At 38.7% G+C, this 23919-nt stretch overlaps 1 protein-coding gene across 4 annotated transcripts in view; it reads right to left on the reverse strand.

The window, feature by feature from the left end:
* PRKAA2 (protein kinase AMP-activated catalytic subunit alpha 2) overlaps window positions 1–23919 on the reverse strand; it is a 95164-nt gene that overhangs the window by 56836 nt on the left and 14409 nt on the right. For 2 of the 4 annotated variants that reach the window (XM_051856424.2, XM_051856425.2), the window contains exon 2: window positions 9105–9246. The exons of 1 other annotated variant lie outside the window; for it this stretch is intronic. In XM_051856424.2, the coding sequence (XP_051712384.1) occupies window positions 9105–9246 (142 nt within the window). Of the gene's footprint in view, window positions 1–9104; window positions 9247–15604; window positions 18060–23919 lie in introns of those variants that run through there. One more of the 4 variants, XM_008265196.4, reaches the window with a different exon arrangement.

Here is a 23919-nt window from a genome sequence, read left to right on the forward strand (position 1 = left end):
TAATTTACCAAAATTGAGAGACAAAGATATAGAAAACCTGAACAAATTAAAATAATCAAGACTGAGATTGAATCAGCAAGAAAGAGCCCTGAAACAAATAAAAGCCCAGGACCAGATGGCTTCACTGCTGAATTCTACCAGGCTTTGAAGGAAGAACTAAATCAAATTGTTCTTAAACTATTCAAAGCAATTGAAAGGGAAGAAACCCTTCCAAACTCATTCCATGAGGCCAGCATTATTTTAATTCCAAAACCAGAGAAAGATATAACAAAAAAAAGTATAGACCAATATCCCTACAAGAATATACATGCAAAAATTCTCACAAAATACTAGCAAATAATATCCAACAACACACCAAAAAAGATCCATCCAGACCAAGTAGAATTTATCCCAAGGATCCAGGGATTGTTCAACACATGCAAATCAACGAATGTAATATATCGCATCTACAAAATGAAGAATAAAAACCAAATGATTATCTCAATAGAAGCAGAGAAAGCATTTCATAAAATACAACACCCTTTCGTAATAACTTTTTTAAAAATTGGGTACAGGAGGAACATACTTCAAACAATACTTCAATATAATCCATGTAACACATCCCATATCATATTGAATGAGCAAAAGCTGGAAGAATTTCCACTGAAATATGGAACCAGACAATGATGCCCACTCATACCACTATTTTCTTTTCTTTTTTAAGGATTTTATTTATTTATTTGAGAGGTAGAGTAACAGACAGTGAGAGGGAGAGACAGAGAGAAAGGTCTCCCATTGGTTCACTCCCCAAATGGCTGCAATGGCCGGAACTACGCCGATCTGAAGCCAGAAGCCAGGTGCTTCTTCTGGTCTCCCATGCGGGTGCAGGGGCCCAAGGACCTGGGCCATCCTCCACTGCTTTCCCAGGCCATAGCAGAGAGCAGATTGGAAGAGGAACAGCCAGAACCAGAACTGGCGCCCACATGGGATACTGGTACTGCAGGGGGAGAATTAACCTACTGTGCCATGGCGCCGGCCCCTCACACCACTATTTTCAATATAGTTCTGGGAGTTTTAACCATATCCATTAGGCAAGAAAAAGAAACAACCAATACAAATGGGAAAGGGGGATGTCAAATTATCCCTATCTGCATATGACATGATTGTTTACATATGGGAACCAAAAGACTCCACTAAAAGTCTATTAGAACACGTAAAAGAATTAGGCAAAGTGACAGGATATAAAATCAGTTGCATTCTTATATGCCAACAATACTCTAGCTAAGAACCAACTTATAAGATCAGTTCCTTTCACAATAGCTACATAAAAATTTAAATACCTTGGGATAAATTTAACCAAGGATGTGAAAGATCTCTATATGAAAATTCTAAAACATTAATTAAAGAAATAGAAGACACAAAACATGGAAAAACCTTCCAAATTCATGAATTGGAAGAATTAATATCACTACGATATTCATACTACTAAAGCAATTTATAAATTCAGTGTGATCCCAATCAAAATACAAAGGATATTTTACATAAATCTAGAAAAGCAATCCTAAAATTCACATGGAAATACAGAAGAATCCAAATAGCCACAACAGTCTAAACATTAAAAACAAAGCTGGGAACATCACAATACCAGATTTCAAGACATATTACAGGGCTGTTATTATCAAATCTGCCTGATACTGGCACAAAAATAGACATGGGGATCAATGGAACAGAATAGAAATTCCAGAAATCAATCCATGTATATACAATTAACTAATCTTTGACAAATGAGCTAAAATTTTTCACTGGAGAAAGGACCATTTCTTCAACAAATGATGTTGGGAAAATTGGGTTTCTACATATACAAGTTGAAAAAAGACTCCTACCATACACACTATATAAAAGTCAACTGACAATAGTCAACTCACAAAGTATCTAAACTTAAGAACTAAAACCATCAAGTTACTAGAGAAACAAGAAAAATGCTGCGGGATATTGGCATAGGCAAAGACTTTTTGGATAAGACCCTAGAAGCACAAGCAATAAAAAATAAGAGACACATAGGATTACATCAAGGTAAGAAGCTTTTGCACAGCAAAGGAAACAACAAAGTGAAGAGGCCACTGACAGAATGGGAGAAAATATTTTTAAACTATGCATTTGACAAAGGATTAATATTTAGAATATAGGCCGGCACTGCAGCTCACTTGGCTAATCCTCCGCCTGCGGCGCCGGCACCCCAGGTTCTAGTCTTGGTTTAGGCACCACATTCTGTCCCAGTTGCTCCTCTTCCAGTCCAGCTCTCTGCTGTGGCCCAGGAAGACAGTGGAAGACAGCCCAAGTGTTTGGGCCCTGCACCCACACGGGAGACCAGGAGAAAGTACCTGGCTCCTGGCTTCGGATCGTCACAGCACTCCGGCTGTAGCAGCCACTTGGGGGGTAAACCAACGGAAGGAAGACCTTTCTCTCTGTCTCTCTCTCTCTCTCACTGTCTAACTCTGCCTGTCAAAAAATTTAAAAAAAAATAAAAATAATAAAAAAATCCAGAATATAAAAGGAGCTCAAGAAACTCAACATCAACAAAAGATACAATCCAATTAAAAAATGGGCATTATGATATATCATTTTTCATGGATGGAATAAAAATGGCCAAAAAACACATTAAAAATGATTAAGATCTCTAGCCATCAGGAAAATGCAAATAAAAAATACCAATAAGGTATTACCTAACACCACTTTAATTGGCTATTATGCAAAAATCAAAAGATAACAAATGCTGATGAGGATGTAGAGAAAAAGTTATCCTAATATGCTGTTGGTGAAAATGTAAACTGGTACAACCATTATGGAAGCCAGTATGGAGATTCCTCAGAAAACTAAAAATAGATCTACCATATGACCTAGCTATCCCACTCCTGGGAATATATCCAAAGGAAATAAAGGAAGCATATGAAAGAGTGACCTACACTCACATTAATAGCAGCTCAATTCACAACAGCTAAGATATGGGATTGACCTAGATGTCCATCATGGTCATCCAAGTCTATTTGAAGAAAATGTGGTATATATATACATGATTAAATATTATCCATAAAAAAAGAATGAAATCCTGACATTTGCAACAAAATGGATGCAACTGGAGATCATTATGCTAAGTAAAATAGCTAAACACCAAAACACAAATATCATATTTTCTCTTAACTTTGGTAATTACTAGGTAGAAAGAATATAAAAACTGTGTGTATTTCTTGTTATTCATTATATAGTTATATCTCATTTGGTATGTATTATATAAATATTGCATCACTGAATTGTACTATGAAACTGACAATATACTATTGTTTCTCATGTTTAAAAAAGAAGAAAAGGAGAGGGAGGGAACAGTCAGGACTCAAGGGGTACTAGTCACATGTGGCTCTTAATTTGAACATTGGTTATAAGTGTGATCAAAGGATCAAAAATTTATTTATTCACTTATTTGCATTTCTTGGTATGTATACTGTATTTTAATAAATTTTTTTAAAAAGAACAAAATACAAAACTCTTAGTAAAGCCTTCAAGCAAAGCTTTGTTGTTTATTTCATCATTTGGGGATTGCTCTTCCACTTGCTTTAAAAACACAGCTTCTAAGTTGTCAAATGCATAGATTTTTATCATCGTTTAGGTCTTAGCTCAAACCCTACCTCTTCAATGAGGCTTTCCCCATAACTTAATCTCCACTAAAACTTCCTCCTTCCTAATCACACTCTATGACAGCACCACGCTTCATTCTCCTTCCAGCCCCCATCAGTGCCTAAATAATTTTGTTCATGTATTTACCCTCTATCTGTATATGCTTGAAAATAAACACCATAACATCAGAGAACCTGACCAGCTTTCACCATTGTATCCCCAATGCTTAGAATGGTACCCATCAGATAGTAGATGGTCAATAAAAATTCAGTGACTCACTAAAGAAACAAATAAGAGACAAAGTTCCTGCTCCTAAGGAAATCAGTCTTAGCAATTATAACATACTATTAAGGGTTTTGGAAAAAGTGAACATGAGATTCTCCAGGAGCACAGATGATAGACCCTAGCCCAGTCTCAGGCAGTAAAGCAGGTTTTCTGGAGGTAATTGCATTTAAGGGGCAAGATCTAAAAACAAACTGAAATTGGCAACCTAAAGAGAAGGGGAAGTGGGTAAAGTTTTCTAAGCAGATGTTATAGTTCAAGTGCAAGCAAGAAAAGATGGTGACGAGAGAGTAGGAACACAGTAAAGTGGACTGATTTGGGAAACACTTAGGAAAAAGTTGTAGAATTTGATGATGTGTAAATGATGTGAGAAAAAGAGGAATTACAAATTAAGTACAAGTTTTGGGTTTGGGAAACTGCATGAATAGGGTTTTCATTCACACACATACATACATAACATAAAAAGAAAGAGGAGTAGGTTTGGGAGAGAAAGTAAAGTTCAATTTAGTTTCAGATGACTGTTGCTTCAGAATGAAAACACACAATAAAAAGCTGAATAAATGTGTTCATGATTCAGAAGAAATAAATAGGCCAGAAATATAGGTTTAGAGATCTTTAGCACAGAGATGACCAATGACACTTTAACAAATTAATTATGCAAAAATACATCAATATTTCATGGCCAAAAGATAGAGAGGACCATTAAAGAACTTTTTAAGAAGAGAGGCCACAGTTGTATTGGAGCAGATTAAGCCACCACTTAACAATTACAGCATCCCATATGGGCACTGGTTCAAGACCCAACTGTTCCACTTCGAATTCAACTCCCTGCTAATGTGCCTGGGAAAGCAGCAGATGGCCCAAGCGTTGGGCCCTGCACCTATGTGAGAGACTTAGAAGAAGCTTCTGGCTTCCAGCCTGCCTGGGTCCAGCCGTTGCAGCCATTTGGGGAATGAACCAGCAAAAGGAATCTCTCTCTCTCTCCCTCTCTTTCTCTCTCTGTAAACTTTGCCTTTCAAATAAATAGGAGGAGAGGAAGGAGCAGAGAGAGGGAGGAAAGAAGAGGGAGGAAGTGGGAAAAGAGAGGAAGGGGAGAGGCCAAAGACTGTGGCGTCATGAAAACTTAAGGACTACAACATTTCAAACTGGTGGTTATTAACAATGTTAAAAATCTGTCAGTAGGTTAAATAAGACCAAAAATAAAATTAGTAGACATTCCAAACCATCTCTACCAAATCAGAAAGCATTTATCTTTTGACCATGTTTCCCTAAGAACTATGGAGGAAATAAAAACAGAAATTAATTCAGGTAGGGAACATGGTTCAGCAGTTAAGCTGCTGCTTAGGCTGCCCACACCCCATACTGGAGTGCCTACTTTCAGTCCTGGCTACTCTCCTTCTGATTCAGCTTCCTGCTAATGCATACCCTGGGAGGCAATAAATGATGGCTCAAGTGCTGAGGTTCCTGTCACCTGTGTGGGAGACTCACATGGAGTTCTGTGCCTAGTCCAGGCTTTTGTGGGCACTTGGAGAGGGAACCAGCAGTTGGAAGATATTTTGTCTCTCTCTCTCTTTCCCTCTCCCTCTTCGTCTCTGTCACTCTGCCTTTTAAATAAATAAATAAATCTTTAAATGAATTAATTCAACAGATTCTAGCTCATGGGAAACTTGAAATTTTCCTTGAAAAGCTATTTTTCTTTTAATATTTTAGATTTAGGGTTTTACATAAAATTATTCTTTAAATTATTTTAAAATTATTTTTAAAATATATTTTACATAAATATATACTTTTGAGTTGATAGAGAAACCATGTAATAAACACCTTTTATTCTTGTTATTCAGTGTTCAAACTTTCTTGCTAATTCCAGAGACCCATTTTGCAACTAGAAGTTATTTCTGGCGGTTAGTCTAAGATTGCACAAAATAAAGCCACTCAAAGGATCAGGTCTCTCTTCTACTTAAATAACTTATGCTTGGGTCACTATTTGAAACTATATCAACAAGTTTGGTCTGTAGTAAAAATACATAAACATTTTTTTAAAAATTAGATCCACAATTAAAGAGGCAATTATAAAGGAAGCTAGAGCTTTAAACATTAAATTCACCTGAGCCAAATACTTCTGACCAACTCTGAGGATGTTCTTTCATCCCATCACAAAACAAAACAGCAAATAATAAATAATTGTAAATCAGATGAGTTAATTAGCCAAACAAAATTTAAACAATTTGAAATAATTATAGATCTGGAATCAAGAAGAAACTGATAACTTAAAAAGTAAGAATTTAAATCCTCATGAAGATTTTGTTGTCAAAATCTCTCTATGTTTTAAAGAACAGAATAGATTCTGGGACTCATATCCCAAAAGGGCAACATTTCCTTGGGTCTTAATGGTGAGCATTCTAAAATAATGGGGTAGAGGAATAAGGGAAACACAGAGGCCTCTTTCTCTTTTCCACTCTCTCCCCGGCATATGATCCTCGTAGTCTGGCCATTTCAGCCTTCCCCTCTAACAGAAGTAACTACTGAGTGGGAAAAAGCGAGGAGATTTCACTTGGAAGTCATTTCATAATGAAATAAAGTCATTACTAGCATGCAGTCAAAGCGAGATGTGAACTGTTTCCATTAACTGAAAATAATATGGAGCCATGAGAAAGGACCGGAATCAGTTCGTAGGTTGCCAATTCCTGCTTTGGGAGTTGTTCATCAAACATGATGTATTACAACCATGCTGACACCTTTAATCCTCAAACACACTGTGAGGTATCCCATTTTAAAGGAAGAGAAAACTCACATAATATCAGATAATTCAGATAATAATTTTTAAGAACCTCTATGTACAGATTCTGTATCATCTAGCACATCATTTAATGATGTGTAAAGTGACAACATTATAATCAAGTATCACCATGCAAGTTCAGCGGCTTCATTTTTATGTTTATACATAACTTCGAAGCTCAGCAGCAGAACAGTCTCATGACAGCAGCGTGAGAATTCAGTCATTACAGATCACCCAGTGGCACTCCCAACCTAAAAAAGACTACTCTGGACAGTCAGTGGCATAGGCATGCTCTTGGTAAATTGCACTATTAATGGGTCCCCTAACTGAACATAACGATCTGTAATACTTCCCTAACAAGAAGTCCAGCAGTAAAGCAAAATGAATATTGCAAATCCCAGCAATAATAGGAATAAGATGGTCCCTCATTTAAGGATTTCAAGAAAATTACTATATTAGTTTCCTATTACTGTCATACTTCAAACTTTAGTGGTTTAAGACAACACATGCGTATCAGATGCCTGACACACATCTGACTGAGCCAAAATCAGGTTGTCGGAGAGCTGTGTTGCCTTCTGAAAGCTTTAGGGACAGAATCTGAGCTTTTAGAGACCACATGCATTTCCAGGCTCATGAGCCCCTTCTGCCTTCCAGGCCAGTAACAGCCATGGGAGTCTTCCTCACATCTTAGCACTCTAACCTTGATTCGATGCTCAATGACCCTTTCTATGTCTTCTAGTTCCACCCTCTCTTCTTCCTTTAAGGATCATTATTTGTATTGGGCCCACCCAGAAAATCCAAGATAATCTCCCTTTTGTAACGTCGATTGATTAGCAACCTTAATTTCACCCACAGCTTTAATTCCCCTTTGCCACAAAACAACACTATCACAAGTTCTGGGGATTAGGAGGTTGATTATTCTGCCAACCACAACTAAATACTAACTTTGTAATTAAATAAACAGTGAGACTTCATAGTTGCCAAGTTGCTGCCCCCCATGAACACTGACATTCCAAGAAGTCTTGCTGACAAACTTTTGGCTAAATGTCTGATTTTAAAGAACTAGCAATTAAAATCTCAAAGATATTAACACTGCTCTTTTTTGTTTTTACAACACACTTAAATAGGCCTTCTCTGCAACAATATATTTGAATCAAAATATAGAATATTGGCTCTCTTCCTCCAATATCTACTATTAAACTTACTAATAATGATTTGGTTTTACAAAGCATCCTTATTTGTCACAATACACTACTGATAATACTTTGAACTTCATTTATTTAATTTGTATTTAAATTGTGAATTTATTTTGGTTTCATAAATATATTGAAACTGTATGTATATGAAAGTTTATATCTAGTTTTTTGTTTCTACATGCAACACTTAAGTAATAGGTTAAAAAATTAAGTTAAAATGAGAGATTCACAAATTTATCTTTCTTTTGAAAGGGATTTATAGAACTATAAGTTTTGAGAAAGACTGGAGTCCTGGAGAACATATTAACAGTGTAGCATTTGGAGTCAGATCTGAACTCAGTTACCATGTCTGTGACTCTAAATATGCAGGTTCATTGTCTAGAAAATAAGTCTACTTCAAACGCTTATCGTGAGGATAAGACAAAATTATTTATGTAAAAAGTTCAGTACAAACTCTGGGGTACTCAATATAACTATTAATAAAATACTCAATAGTAAGATTAATATTTATTTTGCAAAACCGTATCCAAGCTTTAAGATAAAAAACACAATTTTCAATGTCTAGCATATTACATTTTCTTAATAAATGTTAAACAGCAAAAACTTTAAATGATTGAAAATTGTCACCATATACTTAATGTATACATTTTCTATATCTTTTAATTTAATGAATTATCTGGCTTATCTATCTCTTAGTGTTTAGTTATCTTTTTAAGTTTATAACTTCAAAAAATTCATTTGTTATCCTAAAAGTTTCACCATTTGTAATTACAGTGTCACTTGCAGTTAGTTCTACATATAATTTATAGTATGGTGGAAACCTTTAGCAGTTACCTTTTACTTTCCAAAAGGAAAATTACCTGATACATTCATGGAAAGTGACTAGAAAAAATTTACAAAAATGAACCCAAGAATATAAAAATCTTAAATGATACTTAAAGTGAATACTAAATAGTATATTTCTAAGGCTGCATTCATCACCTGAAAATACTACCAATTTTAAAAAACAATGACTTTTAATTTTAAACCGAAAGGATGCAAGTAAGAACTGTGAGATATTAAACATATTAACACTTGCTGAATATGAATATTTAAAATCTATTTTTGTAAATAATTAACTAAAGGTAAATAATTACTTACAAAATTCCTAAAAATATTTTAAGACAATTCTCTTTTGTATTACTATGTACAAAAATACTTACAGTTTGATAATATGAGGATGGCGAAACAGTTTTAGATTTTGAATTTCTCGTTTTATTTTTCCAACAACATCTAAACTGCGAATCTTCTGTCTATTTAAGATTTTAACTGCCACTTTATGGCCTGTCAATTGATGTTCTCCAACTAAAGGAAAAAAAAAGAAAACATGTTGTCATATGAAAATAATCATTTATTCATGCTTTCTTCCACTGTACCCTAAATTCCTTTATTCATATCTACCACTTTTCTTTTATTACACAGAACTAAAGTCTTTCTTTTCACTTCCTCCTCTCCTATTAAAATATATATGCCTTGAAGACAGAAACTTTCTTAGTCATCACTATATCATCTGTTCATTAAATAGTTATTTAAAGGATTATGGAATTCTATATTCCTACAGAAAAATATCTTCAACTTTAGGATATATTTTAGACAGAATAGAATTCATTGTGTTTGCTAATCTTATTTTTCCTCTTTTACTTATTACTAGTCCTATAATAGAATAAATGTTTGCTGTATTAAGTCAAAAAGTCACAACTATTTCATCAGAAAATCCATATGTAGCCCTTTTTAAAATCCTTTTCCATAATGCCTGATTGGCCTATTTGAAGGGATCTTTACTTCCTTCGAACCCTCTGTTGATAAAACTTGTATGTCATTTTCTATTTTAAATGTGTGATAGCTATTTACATTTGTAACAAATTATATGCCCTAAATGGTTACTATTAGTTCAGATGCTCCTTGAATAAGATGGCCAGTATTCATTAGAATCTCCCTGGAAGTATGTGAGCAATGTTTCATACACAGACTCAATAAATATATACTACAATAAATGAAAGAGTAGTCTTTTCCTTTGCTCATATAACACATTTATAGTGTGGATAAGACTACACAGTGGATTTAAGGGATATCCTTTAATAATATTCAGATGAAAAATCCTTCCATCAGGGAACAAATTTCTCAGTTGCCTCTTCCCTATTTCCCCCAGAAATCTCTCTACATTGATTTCTTTCATCTGACAAAGTTCCTTTTTATTTATTTGGGGAAGATAAAATTGCAAGAGTATAATTTCTTCCATGTTCAACATTTACTTCTTTCCTCCAGCCTCAGAGATGTTGTGGTCCCCTCCTGGCCAAGCCCAGTTTCATCAACTTGTCCTTCAAACCATCTTCCTTACAGTACTCTTATATTCAACTTTCTTTTCTTTTAGATTTATTTATTTATTTGAAAGGCAGAGTTACAGAGGCAGAGAGAGAGAGAGAGAGAGAGAGAGAAAGAGAGAAAGAGAGAGAGAGAGAGAGAGAGAAAGAGAGAGAGAAAGAGAGAAAGAGAGAGAGAGAGTGAGAGAGAGAGTGAGAGAGTTAGTTCTTCGATCCACTGGCTCACTCCCCAGATGGCTGCAATGGCTGGAGCTGCACTGATCTGAAGCCAGGAGCCAGGAGCTTCCTCTGGGTCTCCCATGCAGGTGCAGGGGCCCAAATGTTTGAGCCAACTTCTACTGCTTTCCCAGGCCATAGCAGAGAGCTGGATGGGAAGTAGAGCAGCTGGGACTCGAACCGGCAACCATATGGGATGCTGACACTGCAGATTTTGGCTTTAGCCGCTATGCCACAGCATTGGCTCCTCAACTTTCTTAATATTTCTTTCTCCTTCACCTTTCAACATCCCATACATCTCAAAAAAAAAAAAAACCACTCTCATTTATTCAGTATCCTCCTCTTGCTTCCAATACTTGTCACGTTGAAATTTCTTTTTTTTTTTTTTTTTTTTTTTTTGACAGGCAGAGTGGACAGTGAGAGAGAGAGACAGAGAGAAAGGTCTTCCTTTGCCGTTGGTTCACCCTCCAATGGCCGCCGCGGCCGGCGCGCTGCGGCCGGCGCACCGCGCTGATCCGATGGCAGGAGCCAGGAGCCAGGTGCTTTTCCTGGTCTCCCATGGGGTGCAGGGCCCAAGCACCTGGGCCATCCTCCACTGCACTCCCTGGCCACAGCAGAGGGCTGGCCTGGAAGAGGGGCAACCGGGACAGAATCCGGCGCCCCTACCGGGACTAGAACCCGGTGTGCCGGCGCCGCTAGGCGGAGGATTAGCCTAGTGAGCCGCGGCGCCGGCCACGTTGAAATTTCTTAAGCCAGTAATCTAAATTTATTTTCTTCTCTTCCTTCCTTATCATCATCCCTAAGTTCACTGCCATCAGGCTTCCACCTCCTCTTCTCTATGGAAATGAAGGGTCATAAAAGACCTGTTAACTATGAAGCCATGGATACTTCTCAGTTCTCAGATTATTGTAGGCACTGTTGCATTGGACACCACTGGTTACCCCATTTGGTGGCATTGGCCCTCTCCTGGTTATCCTACTTACCCTGATGTCTCCTTTAAATCCTTCACCTATTCTTTAAAGGTTAGTGTCCCCAGGTTTTTAATGAGGCCCAAGGTAGTTCCTTAAGTTATCTCATTCACCTCTCATAGTTTCAGGTACCACTTATATATAATGACTCTACCCCTCCTTTGAATTCATATGCACTATTTCAAGGTTAATATCCCACAAACCTCTCAAATTTAATACATTCAAAATTTAAATAGGGGTAGGCATTTGGCATAGTAGTTATGACACTGCTGTGAGTCCCGCATCCCATACCAGAGTGCCTGGGTTCAAATCCTGACTCTGCTACTGATTCTAGCTTCTTGCTTATTACACTTTAGGAGGCAGCAGATGGTGGCTCATGTATTTGGGTCCCTGTCACCCTCATATGGGATTCAGATTGAATTCTTGGCTCCTGGCTTTGACCTGGCTCAGTCCAGGCTGTTGTGGGCATTCAGGGAATGAAGCATGGGACAAGAGATTCTCATTCATTCTCTCTCTCTCTCTCTCTCTCTCTCAAGCAAATACATAAAAATTTTAAAAATAACACTAAAGTAGGATTCATTCTCTTTTTATTTAGCCAAACCCATGTACTCTATTTCATTTGGTCACACACAGCCTATAAGCTAGAAACAAAGGAATCAGCTGATATTATTTCCTAAATATTTCTTGAAGTCATTTTTGAAGTCATTATGACAAAAATATTAAAAACAATGACAGTAAGTAATTATTATGTACTAAACATTATTTTAAGTGCTAGCTGCCCCACTCACTCAATCCTATAACAATGCGAGCAAGCATTATTGTCCTCCAGTACACAGACAAGAAACCTAAGGCACAGAGAAGTTAAATGACTCATACACGGTCACATGGTTAAGTGGTGGCACGATGTGACCAGAAATTGTCTGACTTCAGGGCCAGCATGTTTAACCACAGCAAAACAACAAACCAGTCAGAGTAACCCAAACATGAAATGGGCTAAGTTACATATTACTGAGCTTCCTGTCTCTAGAGAGGAGTTTTACCTTAACAATTTCTCAAGTAGTAAATTATCACAAAAACTTTAATGAAGCTTGAAAGCTTCTTTCCTTGCATAGAAAACAAACACATTGGGAGAAATGAAATGCAAGCAACCTAACTTTCTAACATCTCAAAATGTGCTTTCAGGGACTCACAAAACCACTACTGATTCCAGGGACTTCTTATTCAATGAAAACAACGTAGATGGTCTCTTGGTTCCTATATTCCTCACCTGTAGAGATTTTAAAATGCCCAAATCCTTGTCTGGTTGCCTAACAGCTTTGTCTTTCCCAAATCCCTGACAGCCTCAATGACAGTTGCTAGCACTGCAATCTCCTATCTCATCTTCAATATAATGAGAAGGAAGAATTAAATTCCTCTTTTCCTATTTGATAGCCAAAACCACAGCTAAAATCACTGCCTACTGAGAACACATGTGATCTTTCCAGATCAAAGAGGTAAGACAAAGGACTCTACCAGCCAAGCAGATGGGTGTGTTGTTTTTAATGCCACATGGTTACTCCGGAAAGCAAAGAAACAAAAAAAGTGAGTGAATTCACTCAGAAAACAATATAAAGCATTAGTGTATGAAATCTGAGCAAACAACTAGCTCATTTATCTTTTTTTATTTTTTATTTTTATTTTTTTTTTATTTTTTACAGGCAGAGTGGACAGTGAGAGAGAGAGACAGAGAGAAAGGTCTTCCTTTGCCGTTGGTTCACCCTCCAATGGCCGCCTCAGCCGGTGCCCTGCGGCTGGCGCACCACGCTGATCCAATGGCAGGAGCCAGGTACTTATCCTGGTCTCCCATGGGGTGCAGGGCCCAAGCACTTGGGCCATCCTCCACTGCACTCCCTGGCCACAGCAGAGAGCTGGCCTGGAAGAGGGGCAACCGGGACAGAATCCAGCGCCCCGACCGGGACTAGAACCTGGTGTGCCGGCGCTGCAAGGTGGAGGATTAGCCTAGTGAGCCACGGCGCCAGTGTCATTTATCTTTACACACGAAGAAAACCTTCTCTATGAAACAATGGGAAAAAAAATGGCATTTTCCCTTGAAAGGGTTAAGCACACAGGCTATTTAGATATCTGAGGTCAAAACAGTCAAACCTATTAAGATTTGCCTTCTTTTTGTTGAATTATACTAGCTTTTTTATTTATTTATTTATTTGACAGGTAGAGTTACAGACAGATAGAGAAGACAGAGAGAAAGGTCTTCCTTCCATTGGTTCACCCCCCAAAATGGCCGCCACAGCCAGCACTGCGCTGATCCGAAGCCAGGAGCAGGTGCCTCTTCCTGGTCTCCCATGCGGGTACAGGAGCCCAAGCACTTGGGCCATCCTCTACTGCCCTCCCAGGCCACAGCAGAGAGCTGGACTGGAAGAGGAGCAACCAGGACTAGAACCGCCGGTGCCCATATGGGATGCCAGCGCCGCAGATGGAGGATTAACCAAGTGAGCCACGGCACCGGTCCCAGCTTTTTTTGCCTAATAATTCCTTAAGTGAATTAGTATTTAACCATAATTAATGAAATCCAAATAATCTGTCATAATCATATTCTACCTGAAAGCTAATGAATATTCCTGAAGTCCTTATTACAAGAATAATTTAAGACCATGAATTTTTGCTATGTATATTAATGACATAAATTTTCCTTCAAGTGATTTAAAAGAAATTAATGGAAAGGCTTTGATTTCATCAAAGGTATTCCCATTCATATAGTCAATCTAAAAACCCTTGCTAAGTCTATGTGCTGGAACTGTGATGATCATAGACATATGAAGCACAGATTTTTAATAGGTCTCTAAGTTTCAGTGGGGGAAAAATAGCAGCAATAAAAGAGCTGATTTAAATTTGTATGGTATTGTATCTATCTGAAGACTACCAGGGAAACCTTATTTACAAAGAGTAGATGAGAAAGAATACTATAGGGGCTGGCGCTGTGGCGTAGCAGGTTAAACTGTAACCTGCAGTGCTGGCATCCCATATGGGTACCAGTTTGAGTCCTGGCTGCTCCACATCCCATCCAGCTCTCTGCTATGGCCTGGAAAAGCAGTAGAAGATGGCCCAAATGCTTGGACCCCTGCACCATTGTGGGAGATGCAGAAGAAGCTCCTGGCTCTTGGCTTTGGATCGGCCCAGCTCTAGCCATTGCAGCCATTTGGTAAGTGAACCAGTGGATGGAAGACCTTTCTCTTTCTGCCTCTGCCTCTCTGTAACTCCGCCTTTCAAATAAATAAAGAAATCTTTAAAAAGGAGAAGAAGGAGAAGGAGAAGGAGAAGGAGAAGGAGAAGGAGAAGGAGAAGGAGAAGGAGAAGGAGGAGAAGGAGGAGAAGGAGGAGAAGGAGGAGAAGGAGAAGAAGGAGAAGAAGGAGAAGAAGGAGAAGAAGGAGAAGAAGGAGGAGGAAGGGAGGGAGGAAGGGAGGGAGGAAGGGAGGGAGGGAGGGAAAAAGTAACAGTCAGTGCCGTGGCTCACTTGGCTAATCCTCCACCTGTGGTGCCAGCACCCTGGGTTCTAGTCCCAGTTGGGGCACCGGCTCTTTCCCGGTTGCTCCTCTTCCAGTCCAGCTCTCTGCTGTGACCCGGGAAGGCAGTGGAGGATGGCCCAAGTGCTTGGGCCCTGCACCTGCATGAGAGACCAGGAGGAAGCACCTGGCTCCTGGCTTCAGATGGGCGCAGTGCACTGGCCGTAGTAGCCATTTGGGGGGGGGGGGTGAACCAACGGAAAGAAGACCTTTCTCTCTGTCTCTCTCACTGTCTAACTCTGCCTGGCAAAAAAAGAAGAAAGAAAGAATACTATAAAAACACTGACTGGACAAACTTCCCATAATTTATAATGTCAATACCTATTTTTACAGGAGCCAAAAGGGAAATTCACTTGTTGAATAAGCTATTTAATGACTTCCTACCATGGTAATTGCTGTGCTAATTACACTCACATTACTCTCCAGAACTGAGGAACAAAGTAGCTGTGACACAGCTCTGTTCCTAGTGTCTACCACATCTTTATTTCAAAGACATAACTGTCAAATGACATCTGAGTGCAAGGCTACTCAGAGTATAGACCATATCCATGCATCTCTTGTAAGTATATGTCTCCATGTGCATAGCTTTTGGTTAATTACATGTAAGCAGAAATGTTCCTGGCAGCTTCTTCTTCATCCTTTCCTCCATTTCAAAGTCACCATTTTGAACCGAGGTCAGGCTTAGGCAGCAAGGAGCACCAGGCGAGAGCAGCACAGTTTTTTACACCATCAGCAATGACAACCATCTGTACCACCTGCTCAGATTTCACATGAGGGCAAAATTACTGTCTTATTTAATCCAAAATTTTGTAGTTTCCATATGTTCCACACCCTGCATACCCATTAATATTTTACATTTGTATGTTTGTCACAATCCATAAAACACCCCCAATTCACCTATTTTTAAAAGAGTTATTTGTTTATTTGAAAGGAAGAGTAACAGAGACAGAGGAAGAAACAAAGATCTTCTATTTATTGGTTCATCCCCAAATGGCTGCAACAGCCAGGACTAGGCCAGGTCAAAACCAGGAGCCACGAAGTCCATCCAGGTCTCCCATGTGGGTGACAGGGGCCCAAGCAACTGGACCATAATCCGCTCCCTCCCCAGGTGTACTAGCAGGAAGCCGGATTGGAAGAAAAGCACCAGGACTTGAACTCGGGCTCCACAAAGAGATGCAGGTGACTGAAGCAAGGGCTTAACCTGCTGTACTGAAACACCAGCCCCTTCACCTATCTCTTTTAATCCAAACTCCCTGTATCCCTTCCACCCTCTAGTAATCAACATTCTAGTTTCATATTGAGGTTGTTGTTTTTCTTTAGCTCCCACATATGCAGCAGTGGCCTTCCTGTGTCTGACGTAATTCACTTAACGTTAGTTCTTCTAGTTCTATCCATTTTGCTGTAAATGGCAGGATTTCATTCTTTTTTATGGCTGAATAGTATTTCATTGTGTGTATTAAAAACCCTCAGGTAAAATTCTTGAAGCCTTTCCTCACTACCCTTTCTGGCACTCTGGTCAATGAAGAAAATGTCATATATATATATATATATATATATATATAGTGACTAGTATACTCTAAATGTACTTTTTTTCACAGGATGCATAACACTGGCATCTACTTGATTCCCAAGTTCTTCTCCCAATACAAAATGGGAGGGGTCAAACGTTTGGTCCCTTGTGGGCTACTCTCAGGGACACACAGTTGCTGGCAAGAGTAAGCCAGGAAAAGGAGGCACAGACAGGTTAAGAGTTTGCCCGTATCTCCCAGTAAGTGCCAATGCCAGGGATTAAAATCAGGCAGGCTGTCTCCAGTCAGCCCTCTTAACTGCACTATGAAGAGTCAAACAGAGGGAGCTAAGGCATTTGTCAGGATTATGAGAAAACAAATCCCTACACATAAGACAAATTCCTGCACTGAGTAACATGTTGGACTAGATTAAACCTAACTCTACTTCTAACTCTTAAGATTGTCCTAATTAGATCCCCAAGGACCACTCCACACTGGAGGGAATAAATCTTTTAAACTACTTCTGCCTCTAAATGATCTGGGTTGCTTTTTTGTTGAACATTTTCCAGCTCTGACACATCTTTCTGGTTGCACAAAATGCAGAACCTCACACCGTTATGTCACACAAGTGTCAATACACTATTGATCTTTACAATTATAATTTTTAAAATTTCCAATTCCCAAATGAAATCCAGTATTTTCTACCACAAGCAGATCCTGTAAGTTACTGAAGCATAGTTTGAAACATTTCCCTATGTATACATTATTCCATATTAATTCACACCAAATACTCCTGCATTCAATTTCAATATACCACATAATTTAGAATATTATACCTAATAAAACAAAAAAATAAACTGACAATATAGATACGAATTACAATTCACATATGTGATAGACTTGAACAAAGCAGAGTTGCCAAAATGTCTTTCTGTGGGAAAAGCTACAAAAATATTGCATAATAATTTTAATTACAGAAGGGAAAATGTTAGGACATAGAAAGAATCTAACTACAGGTTGAATATCCCATATCTAAAATACTAGGTTGGAATCAGCAGTGTTTCAGAGTTCAGAAGTTTTTAAAAACAATAATAAAATTGGGGGATATCTGTATAGACTTTTCCAGTCAAGTATCACTAATCCAAAAATCCAAAATCTGAAATACTCTGCATAATCCTCACAAAGCTTTGAATTTCTGAGCATTTCAGACTTGGGTTTTTGTTTGTTTGTTTGTTTGTTTTGGATTAGGAATGTTTAACCCATATTTATTACGCTTCACTGGACCAGCGGGTGCGTGTGGTATTTCCCATGCTTCTACAGGCCTAAACCTGTACAAAAACAACTGTTTGTAAGCAACTTTGGTGATGCTTGAAGACCTTCTTTCTCATTGGAACTGTGGCACTCATAGTATTGGGCCCCTGCTAAGTTATTAGCCTTTAAATGTATATGTAGCGCTACACAACTGAATATAGCTGAACAAAGCATATTCAGGTACATTTGGGATGGTCTAACTTAAAACCTAGGCTACATAAGCCGGCGCCGTGGCTCAATAGGCTAATCCTCCACCTTGCGGCACCGGCACACCGAGTTCTAGTCCCGGTTGGGGCGCCGGATTCTGTCCCGGTTGCCCCTCTTCCAGGCCAGCTCTCTGCTGTGGCCCGGGAGTGCAGTGGAGGATGGCCCAAGTGCTTGGGCCCTGCACCCCATGGGAGACCAGGAAAAGCACCTGAATCCTGGCTCCTGCCATCGGATCAGCGCGGTGCGCCGGCTGCAGCGGCGGCCATTGGAGGGTGAACCAATGGCAAAGGAAGACCTTTCTCTCTCTGTCTCTCTCTCTCTCACTGTCCACTCTGCCTGTCAAAAATAAAAAAATAAAAAATAAAAAAAAACCTAGGCTACAAAAATGAGCACTAAATCTTTCAGAAGTCTCCCCCAGTGAAGGCACCAAAAAGACAGCAAAGCGATAGGCATCATCTTGTAGCCTGTCTACAGGAGTTGATTTGTAATCCAGACCTTTCCCAGAAGCAAAGATAAATTTCAGGTAGTGAGCATTATTTAAAGACAGTTCATGGCTCTGTAACACAGATAAGGGAATAACAACTAGCAGCAGCATGTCTGCCTTTATGCATACATGCTAAACATTTTATATACAATGTTTCATTTTAACTTCATAAAAACCCTGAGAGGAAATTTTATAGGTAAAAAACTGAAGCTTGGACAAATTAAAAATGACTACTACTACGATGAGCATTTGGCACAGCAGTTAAGATGCCATTTGGAACACCCACATCTCACAAAGGAGCACCTGGGTTTCAGTCCCACTCTGCTCCTGATTCCAGCTTCCTGGCAGTGTGTACTCTGTGTAGCAGCAGGTAATGACTCCAGTATTTTTGTCCCTGCCAGCTATTTGAGAGACCTGGATTGAGTTCCTGGCTCCTGGCTTTGGCCTGGCAGAGCCCTAGCTGTTGCAGGCATCTGAGGAATAAACCCTCTATTTCTGCCTTTCAAATAAAATAAAATAAATAAATAAAGTTTAAATGACTATCAATGGATAAAATCAGACTTAAGTCCAAATCTGATTCTAAAACTTAGATTCTTAATAACTGTAAAATATTGCATTTCATTGCTACCAAAAAGATTTAACTCATAATGCCTAAAACACTATGTTCTATTACAGGTTTTGCAGAATTTAAATACTATAGGTAACAATAATTTGGAGTTGGGAGCAGTGACACATAGAATTCCAAGTTTAGAGGCCAGTGAGATAACTTTCTAGTTAACAGTGGAATTCCTGGCTGTGCCAGTTACAAGACTGTAATGGTCTTACAGCCTGGCTCTGAACCTGACCTTAGGTTTAAGGAGTAGGAACACTATTGGTGACAAGACTGGATGAAAAATGAGCAAGGGTAAGTTGTGAGATCTGAGATGACACATTTACCAGTCTACAGCCAGCTCTACAATAGCCTTTTCAGTAGACCCCAGGATGGAAACACTTCTGTTCCTACTGCCAGCTGCTTTTGATCAGTGTCCATACCTCACAGAATACTGCAGTAGTGAGATTGAAATGAAAGCAAGAAGAATACTCAAGAATTTCTTATGATAGTGTTGGCCCAAAGTTGTGTCAGGGAATTATGGTCCCACATAGAATGGAGGCTTCGTTGACACTGAAAGCTGGAGCCCATCATATATTCAGAGTCTTATAAAATTAGATGGAAAACTGCGATATGGAGGTGCTTAGAATGTATGAGTCATATTGAGAGACTTCACGAAATTTAATAGGTACACATGTAGTATTTATAAATTACATATGTAGGACATGGTCTTCCTTTCCAGTATCATCTTTCATTATTTCCTCACTTTAAATATTAAAGTAAGGGGCCCAGTACTGTGGCTCAGCAGGTTAAAGCCCTGGCCTGAAGTGCCGGCATCCCATTTGGGCACCAGTTCAAGTCCTGGCTGCTCCACCACCCATCCAGCTCTCTGCTATGGCCTGGGAAAGCAGCAGAAGATGGCCCAAGTCCTTGAACCTCTGCACCCACATGGGCGATCTGGAAGAAGCTCCTGGCTCCTGGCTTTGGTTCAGCTCTGCTCCGGCAGAAATGGTGGTCATCTGGGGAGTGAACCAGCAGATGGAAGACCTCTCTCTCTCTCTCTCTCTCTCTCTCTCTCAGGCTCTACCTCTCTCTGTAACTCTGTCTTTCAAAGAAATAAAATAAACCTTTAAAAAAATAAATATTATAATCAAGTTATTTAGAACTACCTGGAAATCCCCACAGGGGATGTGCTTTCTCTCATTTCCAGAGCCAACACATGTGCAGTTCTTGAGGAGCATTCAGTCCACTTCACTGCATTTTTATTCAGTGGAACACATGCTATTAAGTACATGAAGCATTTGCACCCCCAGTCGACAATGCTTCACTGTATAGTTCTCACTTGTCCTTTCAGCTCAGTCCCACTTCTTTCACTAATCACCACTTCATTCCCTACTCATTCCAACTACTCAACTGCCAAGATTAATGACTCTCCAGTGCACTCCCACAGCCCCTCTGCTTCAAGATCTAAATATCAAGCACTTTAATTACCTATTTTGTTGTCGTGGTTATTGACCTCCCTCTCTATATGGATCAGATCTCTCAGAGCAGGGTCTGTGTCTCATTCATCTTTGGTCCTCAGAGTCCAGTACAGTGCCTGGCATTCAACTGACATTCAGTAACTAGTAGTTACTGGGTGGATGACGTGTATGGCTAGCAATAATATCTGCAGTACATGTTTAGGCTCATACTGTACTAGTACTGCTGCTTTAGAATCTAAGAAGGATATGCAAATTGGGTGTGCTATCACTTTCACACCTGAGGCAAACCAACATATATCTATCAAAGCAGAAGCATTATCTATACATTCAAAGTCTCCAGGAATATTATGCAGTATTGCATCCCAGGAGCGTCTAAAAATACAAAAGTATTGATAGAGGTGAGAACCACCACAACACCAAGATTATAAAAATTACTTAAAGTCCAGGCATTATAGAAGAAATCATATCTTATAGGAAAACAAATTTAGAAAAAGGAGATCTAAATAGTCAATAAACATAAGAAAATGTACTCACTCAATTGTATTAGAATCAGAGAAATGTAAATAAAAGCCACAATGCAACAGGATACCAAAACATTTCCATTGGAACAACTACAATAAAAAAGACTGACAAAGGGGCCAGCACTGTGGCCTAGTGGTTAAAGCTGTTGCCTGCAGGGCCAACATCCCATATGGGCGCCAGTTTGAATCCCAGCTGCTCCACTTTCAATCCAGCTCTCTGTATGGCCTGGGAAAACAGTAGAGGATGGCCCAAGTCCTTGGGCCCCTGCACCTGTGTAGGAGACATTGAGGAGGCTCCTAGCTCCAGACTGGTCCAGCTCCAGCTGTTGCAGGATCTGGAGAGTAAACCAGTGAATGGAAGACTTAGCTTGTGTGCATTCTCTCTCTCTCTCTCTCTCTCTCTCTCTCTCCAACTCTTTCAAATAAATAAACAAACAAATCTTTAAAAAAAAGACAGACAATGCCAAGTATTGCTGAGAATACAGAGCAACTAGAACTTTCATGTAATGCTAGTGTGGAGGCAAATATTGCAAATGCTTGAGAATAAAATAAATTGGTATAAAATGCATACCAATGACTACAACTGAACATATGCATATACTATATGACTCGCCATTCCACTCCTAAATATGTAACCAACTGAAAGGCATATAAGGTATTATGAGATATTCATAAGGTCTCAATTCTACTGTTCCAGGGATTTAAGCCTTAGGAAGCAAAGACCTAAGAAATGGGAAGACAAGTACAGTGAACTGCTGGAGTGGATCTCCAAGGCATGATGAAACCCAGACAAATCTTGGGCCTAGGAGGCAAAGTAATTTCAAAAAGGTAGTTATGATTTCAACAGAAATAAACATAGTTCTCAAAGACAGAAAATAGTAATGGTAATAATCATGAGCACCAATCACATACGAGGTACACTGTGCATGCAAGGGTACTTCAAAAAGATCATGGAAAACAGAACTAAAAGATGCTTATTTTGAGGCCAGCATTGTGGTGCAGCAGGTTAAGCTGCAACCAACAATGTCAGCCTCTCATATGCATGAAAGTTCAAGTCCCAGCTGCTCCACTTTTGATCCAGCTCCCTGCTAATGCACCTGGGGAAAGCAGCAGATAATGTTCCAAGTCCTTGGGCCCCCTGTACCCACATCAGAGACCAGAATGGAGTTCCAGATTCCTGGCTTTGGTCTATCCCATCCCAGGCTGTTGTGGCCATTGGGTGAACCAACAGATGGAAAACCTCAATATCTCTCTATTTCTCGCTCTCTCTGTAATTCTTTTAGGTAAATAAATAAATCTTTTTTTAAAAGATGCTTATTTTGATGCAAAAAAGGTTAAAATCCATGTATAGGTTTTTAATAATACACATTTTTTCATGAATTTTTGAGGATCCCTTGTATGCATACATTTCAAACATTTTCTTCAAAGGGTTATCATTTAATCATACTTTCCATGAAATTGTTGAAGTACCTTTGGATGCCTGTGGATGCTCTCCATATATATAGCCATACATAAACACACACATTTGTATCTCTGTGTGTATGTGTATGTAGCACCTTATATATTTTTTTTCTTTTAAGATTTATTTATTTGAAAGTCAGAGTTGCACTGCAGGTGGCGGCTTTACCCGCTCTGCCACAGTGCCAGCTGCTATATATATTTTTCTATTTAAACCCTCCAAGAGTTGTCATGGAGGAGGAAACTGAGGGTTGCAGTTTAGGAAACTTATCTAAAATTCCTATAAGACATTAACATTAGAGCTCTGACTCAAAGCTATATCTTGTTATCGCCAAAGCAATCTTTATGGGAGAAAAAAACTGCTGTCTTCTCCTTCTAGTAAACTCTTATTGCTCCTAGTTATTGAAAACAATAACTGGACTAAAAATCCTATTGTTCAAGTACTATACAATTAAATAAAAATTATACTTCATTAAAAAGGAGTCTTCTTAAGTTCAAGTTCTCATAAGTCTACAAACAACTATGTACATATGACACGTTTGCCTAGAAGTGCATCTGTCATTGCTAGCTGAGAAAAAAGCATTTGATGAAATCAATAAAAATTGTATTTAGCAAGGATTTGGTAATTATTCCCAAAGAATGGTTTCATCTTTACAAATGTAGCTTCATTCCAAATAAGAATTTCAAAGATCACTTTAAAAATTAGAATACTATGTGGTTATATTATGAAGCTTATAACTCTAGAAGGCTAATGAAAAAAATCTGTAGCTGTAATGTAATACTACTGGGTCCTTTGTATACCATCATGCATAGATTCCAAAGAATTGGATCTCAAACAATTTAAATGGGAATGAATGTGGTACTCTGGAAAACCAAGAGTGATTCAAAATGCAGTCCAAGTAATGAAAAAATCTGAAACATGAAAGTAGGAAAAAGCAATATTCATAAGCCTGTTTCCTTATATGTTATATGCTGGTTAAAAGTAATGAATGAATAAATAAATGAATGAATGAATTCTGTGAGTATAGAGTAGATCAAAAATCTGATGAAAAAAGAGGAGAGAGGGAGGAGAACTGGAGGGGGAGCAGGGGAATGAGGGAAGCATAGTTGCCTTCTTGGAATTGTACTTATGGAATGCAAAAAATCTGTTTTCTTTATATTCATTAAAAATTTAAAAAAACAAGCATTCTAAATATAATAATCACAAAAAACATAAAGTGGCAAACACATGAATATTTATTCCATTGCATTAACCAATAAAAGCATATAAATTAATCCACAAAAATAGTTTAAAAATAATAATAATATAATCCCTTGGAATGTATTCCCATTTATAGAGCTCTAATTCCAGATGCT

This window comes from Oryctolagus cuniculus, chromosome 7 (assembly GCF_964237555.1).
Source record: "Oryctolagus cuniculus chromosome 7, mOryCun1.1, whole genome shotgun sequence".
NCBI lineage: Eukaryota > Metazoa > Chordata > Mammalia > Lagomorpha > Leporidae > Oryctolagus > Oryctolagus cuniculus.